Source organism: Eutrema salsugineum, unplaced genomic scaffold, assembly GCF_000478725.1.
Source record: "Eutrema salsugineum unplaced genomic scaffold, Eutsalg1_0 scaffold_4, whole genome shotgun sequence".
In the NCBI taxonomy this organism is placed as follows: Eukaryota; Viridiplantae; Streptophyta; class Magnoliopsida; order Brassicales; family Brassicaceae; genus Eutrema; species Eutrema salsugineum.
In genome coordinates, this window is record NW_006256686.1 from 14,705,766 (window position 1) to 14,714,352 (window position 8,587).

Below are 8,587 nucleotides of genomic sequence, written 5' to 3' on the forward strand. Positions count from 1 at the left end.
CTATTGTGTAAAGAGGTTGACTTGGTCTTTGATGCTGAGTGTGAAGAAGCCTTCAAGAAGATCAAGGATGCATTAGTCAGTGCACCCATTGTCCAGGCTCCAGACTGGTCTCTTCCTTTTGAGGTTATGACTGATGCATCAGACTATGCAGTTGGAGCTGTGCTTGGCCAGAGGAAAGACAGGAAACTTCATGTCATATACTATGCCAGCAGACCATCTCTCTAGGTTAAGAGTGGACTCTGAAGTCCCTCTTAATGACAGTCTCCCTGAGGAATCATTGATGGTGCTTAGCTCTTACTTGAAGTTTGAGGAAGTGGATAACATCCAAGAGAAGAGAATGCCCTAGTTTGCTGATATTGTGAACTTTCTTGCTTGTGGAGTGGAACCACCAGAACTTGATGCTTACCACAGAAAGAAGTTCTTCAGAGATGTCCAAAGATACCATTGGGATGAACCTTACCTGTATGTCCTGAACAAAGATCAGCTGTATAGAAGGTGTCTTGCTCAGGAGGAGATGCAACCTGTGTTGCAAGAGTGCCATGGATCAGCTTTTGAGGATCACATGGGAGCATTGAAGACTGTGGCCAAGGTTCTTCAGAGTGGGTTTTAGTGGCCCACAATGTTCAAGGATGCTCAGAGGGTTGTTTCAACATGTGATGCCTGTCAGAAGCATGGGAACATTTCAAAGAGGAGTGAGATGCCTCAAAATCCAATACTAGAGGTTGAAGTCTTTGATTGTTGGGGAGTAGACTTTATGGGGCCTTTCATCTCATCTTATGGGAATCAGTACATATTACTGGCTGTGGACTATGTGTCCAAATGGGTTGAGGCTATTGCTTCCCCTACCAATGATTCCAAGGTAGTGGTCAGGTTGTTCAAGAACATAATCTTCCCAAGATTTGGAGTACCCAGGGTTGTTATTTCTGATGGAGGGTCTCACTTTGTGAACAAAACCTTAAAAGGACTGCTGAAGAAGCATGGAGTGAAACATAAGGTAGCTACTCCTTATCATCCTCAAACTAGTGGCCAGGTTGAAGTGTCTAATAGACAAATTAAGGCCATTCTTGAGAGGACCGTTAGCTCAAACAAGATAGATTGGAGAAAAAGGCTGGATGATGCATTGTGGGCTTATAGAACAGCCTTTTGGGGTCTGCTGTTTAAAGAAAAGAAAAGCTCTTGTGTTTTGAAAAGAAAAGTCTAACCTCTAACTGATGATGATTGGGTTAGAAACTGTTTTAGCATAGGAGTTAATATCTTCATGAGAGGATTAACTTAATTAAAGATGTTTATGTTGAATGGTTTGCTTGATCATATGATTCATTAGCTTATTAGTCTATCACTGAAGGCACCCTAATCCACTATCATGTCTAAGACCTTTCTCATCATCTGTCATACATTCTCATCATTTGTCATTGTTTAGTTCTTGCTTAATCATTTCATTAGTCTTTAATCCTGTTTAAGTTTGTATTTGTCTCTAGATAATCAAAACCCACTCTTGTTTGCTTGAATTAAGAACTTGATCACATAGTTTAGTGTCTAACACCACATCTAGATTGATAAACCTCTTTGTGCTACTTTGACAAGGGGATTGATAGCCCTGAGACCCTAAAAAGTCTTATCTATCATTTCCCTATTCACGGCTCGGCCCATCTGCCTTTCTCCACGGCTCTCCCACTTGTCTATCTTCCACGGCTCTCCCACTTATCTTTCTCCACGGCTCTCCCACTTGTCTTTCTCCACGGCTCTCCCACTTGTCTTGGTGAGCACGGTTCGGCTAATTTGTCTTTCTTCCATACTTAGTCATTTTGAGATGGTTTTATCCGCTTGGGGTGAAAACCGACCCCAACAGTTAGCCCCCCAGCTCGTCAGTTTCGGAGGCGAGAGTGACGAGATCCATTACTCCTGACCGTAGGATAAACCATCGAGTCAAGCTGTTGTGACGTAAGCCCAGGTGAGGTATTTTGGGAATGAAGACGCCGAGGCGTTCCCAAGGAGTGCCGAGGATGCCGAGGTGTTTCGAGAGGGTACCAAAGATGCCGAGGCATGTTAAGGACGAGGCGATTCCGTTTAGTAGTGGCGAGCCGTGACGAGGCGTTTCGAGAAGGTTATGCCGAGCTGAATGAACGGCAAGGCGTTTTGAGAGAAAGTCGATGCCGAGCCATTTTGTTAACGACGAGGCGTTTCAAGAGAGAGTTAATGCCGAGCCGTTTCGTTAACGACAAGGCGTTTCAAAAGAGAGTTAATGCCGAGCCGTTTCGTTAACGACGAGGCGTTACTATGTTAAGATGTCGGCTGAATGCTCGGGTATCCCAACCGTTGGTCTTCCAAAAGAAAATTCCTGATCTATTGGCGCGTGCAACCGACGCAGTACGAGCCAGCTAATTCACCGCAGATCCCACGCGCTGTTGGACGGTTTCCAAGGTTCACACGGAATTCACGCGCTTCGGTTTTCCTATAAATAGGCGAGCTCCTTCATTCTTTCTCATTATCTTCAGACTCACTAGTTTTCACTAAAGGTAGCTCTCCCTTCTCTCTTCTTTCTCTCTCTAGTTTATTTATTTTCCGGCTAGGGTTTCCGAGGTCTCTGCCATTCCAGATTTTTTTCCGGCGGAGGTTCGCCGAGTCGTGCTGTAATTCCTGTATAAGTTGTAAATTATGTCGAGCCGCTTCGACGATTCGCTGGATTCACTCTTTCATTACGAGCCGAGCCGCGTTGATGTTGAGGCGAGAGGTACAACAGAATCCTCCGAGGCATCTGTTTCACCAACCCCTTCCAATCGTTCATCTGACAAGGCGTCAAATCATGCAAATCCGTCAGATGTCGGCTCTCCAGATGATGAGCCGTCGGTTTCGATGAGCCGTCCCCAGGATCCCGTTCCTGATGAAGATATTGATCGCGCCGCACTCAAAGCCGAGGAGGAGGCATTTCCCTTTGACCTATTCGAGGCGAAGCGTGAGTTGGAACGTGTCATGGCGTCCCGAGGCGCTTCCACATCTGGGCGAGGGCCACGAGTTAAGAGACAAAAGCCCGACCCGCCTGGCTCTACGCTTTGCTCCCTTGAGTCGCTCGAGGCGTTGGGGCATCGCTTTGGGATATCCGAGGCGGTGGAGTTTGTCGTTCCAAAGAAAAGCGACCGTGCCGACAAGCTTCCAGAGAATCACTTCACTCTGTACGAGGCGTTCTTCGAGATTTGCTTTCTCTGGTTCCCGATCCCCGGAGTGATCCTTGAATATCTCTGGAAACACAGGATCTCGATTGGGCAAATCATGCCGAGGGGATTATGGCATATGATTGGCATCTTAGTCCGAAGCTTTGAATGCGGGCCTGATATCGAGCTGAATCGCCTGCTGAACTTGTTGGAAATCAGAAAAGCTCCGAAAGGAAATAGATTCTATATTTCCAACAAGGCGAAGCGACGGATCATAGGCGGTTTTCCCAGCAAGGATCAGTTTTGGACTGAACGCTTCTTCTACGTCTTGGTGAACGAGGCGTCGGTCGGCGAGGATTACGTTCAGAGAACCAAGACCGCTTGGGGACCACTTGGTAGCCGACCCGAAGCTTTGCCTCGGCTCGGAACTGTTTTTAGGTATCTTTTTCCCTTACTGAATTTTTCCTTTCCTTTTTGCTTTGTTTTGCAGTTCGGAACATTCTTCCCCCGATTCCCGACGACCTCTTTGTTGTTCGAGGTTCTCTTTCGGCTCGGAAGGTCAATTAGAGGAAGAGCTTTACCCTCGAGAGAGTAGAGAAAGCCCGAGCTATCCTTGCCGGAGTCCCTGTCAGCTCTTCGTGTTCCAGCTCCTCAAGAGATACACGAGAAAAAATGGTGATAATCGCTCTGAGAGATAGGAAGAGGCGTGAAGAAGAAGAGGCCGCGAGACGAGCTGCCGAGGCGGCTCAAGTGCTGACCGAGGCGGTTCAAGCGCAGACCGAGGCCATCTCTCAACCCCACCCGCCGAGACGGGAAGGAGACGAAACGGTCCGAGCCGCAGAGGCCAACACTGCCGAGGCAGCCGAGAAAGATGCAGCGCCCGAGGTGGAACCGGGCGAAATTATTCCCGAGGCGTCCGGGGGTGATTCGGCGGTGCGGAGCAAAACCCCTTCGAACTCTGCCATTTTCGCCCTCCCGAAGTCGACGAGGCCCCCGACTTCAGTTGTTCAGAAACATGACCCCAGCCGAAAACGTTCGGCCGCTGACAAGGGGAAGGGCGTTGCTGTTCAGAAGGACGAGCCGTCTAGGAAGAGTCGGAAGCCGACGCTCGGAGGCTCCGCTGCGCGCAAGTTGGTCGTCGACGACCTCGACGCCTCTACCGTTATGTTCTCGCGTGTAAATAACGCGAACACGCGTCTTCCTCCTCCGGAGAAGCTGAGGAGGCCAAGGTACGTTCTATTTGCTTTCCTTTATTTTTGCGAATTTTACTAAGTGTTTAACGCGAGTTTGTTCTTTGCAGTTTGAAGCAGCCATTAACGACCTGATGGCCGAGTACGAGGCGGACCTGTCTAAGGTTGAACGTCGCTTGGACGAGGCCCAAAATGAGACCGCGGCGTCAAAGGTGAAGCTGGAAGAGGCTCAGAACGAAGCCGCGGCGGCAAAGGGGAAACTGGACGAGGCGATGGCCAGGGCGTCCAGGCTGGAAGAGGAGAAGATCGTTTCGCGCGCCAATGTTGACAAGGTCTCCGCCTCAGTCATTCTCCTCGAGGAGGCGAGGAGAGCTAAAAGCGCCGAGGTGGCGATGCTTAAGAGGCGTATTGAAGCCAAGGATGCCTTGTTCGATGCAAGGTCAAGCGGGCGAAAAAGGAGGCGAGGCGAGAGCTTACGGCTAGGTTTCAGGAACGCCTCGCCAAGGTGGAGGAGGGTTTGGCCAAGCTCGAGAAGGCCAAAAATGACGAGAACGATCTGGGGCAGATCAACGGAAATCTTGCGATGATTGCCCACCTGAAGAAGCCGGACGCCCCAACGCTCGATGACAAGGAGGCGAAGCTGAAACGCTGGGAGAGTGAATATGCTGACGACGAGGCGTACGAGCGTATTGCCTCCGAGATCCGAGGCGAGCTGGTTTTCTCTCCTGTATCGCCGGACTCGGTAGACACCAGCATTGGCAACGAGCCGCTTGAAGAGACAGCGGCCAACCTGGGTGTCGTTGATCCGACCGGATCGAACGCGGGGACACCGGCCCTCTCGAACCTCCTTGCCGAGCGCGAGACGCAGTCCGCGGCCTGATACTCTCTGCTTTCCCTCACCCTTTATTGCATATGTTTTTTTGTACTTAGGTTTTTTGATGATTCACTTTTCGAACTTGTTATGTAATTGGTGCCTGGATGGCTTTATCCACTTGACTTTTATTTTTGCTTTATGGATATATTTTATTTTCCTTAGCCGTTTTCGGATTCACTTGTCTCTAACGATCCGTGAAAATGTTTACGAAAACTGTTGGCTTAGAAAAATTATCAAGGATGAAAACTGTTGTGTCGAGAATGATTTTGAAATTGATAGAAATACAGGCTAAGGGATGAGTTGTTTAAGGATCTCTTTTGGGTTCTTAATCCCGAGCTGGGAGTTAGTTTTGTGGCGTGTCTTTTGTTTTAGGTGACGCTGGAAAGTTTTTAAATGATAACATCAAGGCAACTTTTGTTGGCAATGCCAAGCCGTGTTTAACGACGAGGCGTCTTCGCTTTGCATGGTGCCGAGCCGTGTCAACGACGAGGCGTTTTCTCTTTGCATGGTGCCGAGCCGTGTAAACGACGAGGCGTTTCGTTTTTGTTAACTGAGGATGATCTGGTGGTCTTGTTGAATTTGACTATAGACCGGCGTTTCTGAGAGGATGAGTGTGTTTTGCCGGGTTCTAAGAGTTTGCTTTGGTTTTAGAGAAAGCGATGTAGTCTCGACTTATAATCTCGTGTGCGATAGTGAACTGTGGCGACCGATACGTTTTTGGTCTAATATTTGTATAGCGCGCTTTATCTTTTATCCATAGAGGATTAACTTGCACCCTCGTCCTAGGAAAGGTGGTAAAAGTCCGTTTAAAGAACTTTGTATTTGTTGCCCCGTTGTGGCCAGCAACGAGACGTGGCATTCAGAGGCTTAGCTGCCGAACTGAAACTGCCGAGGCAATCAGGTCATGATACCATGTCGAAGTGGTATGATTACTTGCCCAGGTGAGTGAAGAATTTAAAAATCCGAGCTTGTTAAAATAAGTTGCTGATTTATGAAGAATGAGAAACTAGCCGAAGCGATAATGAACGAACTAGAAATCCGAGGTAAACATAGAATAAGTAGATGATTTAAAACGAACTGAAAAAGGGTCGAAGTGGCGATGTTCCTAAGTGAACAAGCTGAAATTGTAGAGTTAAAGGAGGTATGTGTATACATACCCACTCCCCCCCCTTTTTTAGGAGGGGGGACAGCTGAACCCGTCCGAGGACGGGCTGTCTACGTACCCTTTGCAGGGATCAAGCCGTCCCGTAGTTCATGTTGACCGTGCTGTGGCTTTAGTGATAATACTTCTTTAGATGCATTGCGTTTTATGATCTTGGAATCGCTTCGTCAGCTAGCGTCACGAGTTCATAGACACCTGGGCGAATTACTTTTGTAATCTTGTAAGGGCCTTCCCAGTTTGCCCGGAGCTTTCTTGCATTCTTCTCGGAAGTGTTTTGGAAGACCTTTCAAAGGACGAGCTCCCTTTCTTTGAATCTTCGACTACGAACGTTTTTGTTGTTGTATCTCGCCGTTGCTTGTTGATAGTTCTGAATTCGGATTAAGGCTTGGTCGCGCTTTTCGTTGATTAGATCGAGCTCATCTAGCATCATTAAGTGGTTCAAGCCCTCCTGTCCTGGTAGAAGTCTTCGTCGAATACCTGGGAAATCCACCTCGGAGGGGATTACGCACTCTGTTCCGTAGACCAAGGCGAATGGAGTTTCCCCGGTGGCTCGGTGCAGAGTTGTCCGATGAGACCAAAAGACTCCTTCAAGCTCGTCTGCCCACCGTCCTTTCTTGGCGTCGAGCCTCTTTTTCAGACCGTCGAGGATCATCTTGTTGGCTGCTTCGGCTTGCCCGTTCCCTTGAGGGTATCTTGGGGTAGATTTGCTTAGACGGATTTTCCACTTTTCGCAGAAGGCTTCAAAGCATGTTGAAATGAACTCGGATCCGTTGTCGGTAACTATCTCGTAGGGGACCCCGTGTCTGCAGATGATATTTTTCCAGACGAAGTGTTCGACTTGAACATCCTTTATGCTTGCGTAGGAATCGGCTTCGACCCACTTGGAGAAGTAATCCTTAAGGACGAGCAGAAAACGCTTCTGCTTCGAGCGATGTAGTGGTCCGACGATGTCCATCGACCATCTCATGAACGGATAAGGTGACGAAATTGACGAGAGCAACTCGGTAGGTTGCTGAATTGTTGGAGCGTGCCGCTGACACTTCTCGCACTTCGCTGTAAATTTTTCGCAGTCCTTGACCATCGTAGGCCAGAAGTAACCGTGTCGTTTTATCTTGATAGCGAGCGACCTTCCACTAGAATGGTTCCCGCACGCGCCGCTGTGCACTTCCTGCATGATCTTTCTTGCCTTCGGTCCTTCGACGCATGTCATGAGAGGCCCTAAAAATCTCCATTTAAACACCTCGCCATCGACGAGGACATACCGCGCGCCCTAAGCTTTTAGTTTGCGGGCTTCCCATTTGTCGGTTGGCACCTCTCCATCGGCGATATACACTTGGATAGCTCCGAGCCATTATTTGTCGCAGCCGTACTCCGGCTCGGCTGGTGAGGCGTCTTCATCCATAGGAATGGCTTCGTCGTCCTCTGGTTCTTGTTGAGGAGGATTTATCAACCGAACTCCTTCTACCTCTTCGATGCTAGGACGTTCGATGAACTCGACTGGGATTGTCCGGCGGAGGTCCTGGTCTGAGGTCGAAGCGAGTGCTGCCAAGGCGTCGGCCGAGGTGTTTTCTCCTCGGGGAATTCGCGTGAGTTCGAACTCGTCAAACTTTTGCACCAACTCTCGGACCATCTTGAGGTAAGCTCTCATTCGTCCATCCTTGGCTTCGTATTCTCTGTTGAATTGACATGCTACGAGCTGTGAATCGCAAAAGGTTCTTATCTTTCAAACTCCGATTCCCTGCGCTAGTCGTATGCCGGCGATCAGTGCTTCGTATTCTGCTTCGTTGTTCGAGGCGTGGAAGTTCAGGCGAAAAAATTGCTCCAATATTTCTCCGGTGGTAGAGGTGAGACGGATTCCTATTCCCGAGCCGTGTTTAGACGACGAGCCACGACTTGCAGCGTCCATACTTCGTCTAGAGTCGGCTCGTTTGTTGCTTTGGCTGGAAGTTCAATGAGAAAATCTGCGAGCACCTGTGACTTTGCAGACGACCTGTTCCGATACTCGATGTCGTATTCGCTCAGATCCTTGGCCCACTTGGCGAGCCGACCGGATTGGCTCGGGCTGTGTAGGATCGAGCGCAGCGGAAGTGTAGCGAGCACAACAATCGAATGTGATTGAAAATACGGGCGCAGTTTGCGAGCCGAGACTACGACGGCTAGGGCGACCTTCTCGATCTGGGGGTAGCGAGTCTCGGCGTTGGTCAGTGTCTGG

General features: G+C 49.1%; 2 protein-coding genes across 2 annotated transcripts; both read left to right on the top strand.

The window, feature by feature from the left end:
• The first annotated feature begins 2,533 nt into the window (after window positions 1-2,533).
• Window positions 2,534-3,716, top strand: LOC112084562 (uncharacterized protein At3g60930, chloroplastic-like). The gene is made up of 2 exons (XM_024153713.1): window positions 2,534-3,544; window positions 3,640-3,716. Exons 1-2 carry the CDS (start codon window positions 2,656-2,658, stop codon window positions 3,714-3,716), a joined length of 966 nt encoding a protein of 321 aa, XP_024009481.1. The 5' UTR covers window positions 2,534-2,655.
• On the top strand, window positions 2,632-4,568 carry LOC112084620 (translation initiation factor IF-2-like). Its single transcript, XM_024153875.1, has 2 exons — window positions 2,632-4,378; window positions 4,450-4,568. The coding sequence occupies exons 1-2, from the start codon at window positions 3,822-3,824 to the stop codon at window positions 4,472-4,474; spliced, it is 582 nt and encodes a 193-aa protein (XP_024009643.1). The 5' UTR covers window positions 2,632-3,821; the 3' UTR covers window positions 4,475-4,568.
• Window positions 4,569-8,587: the final 4,019 nt, after the last annotated feature.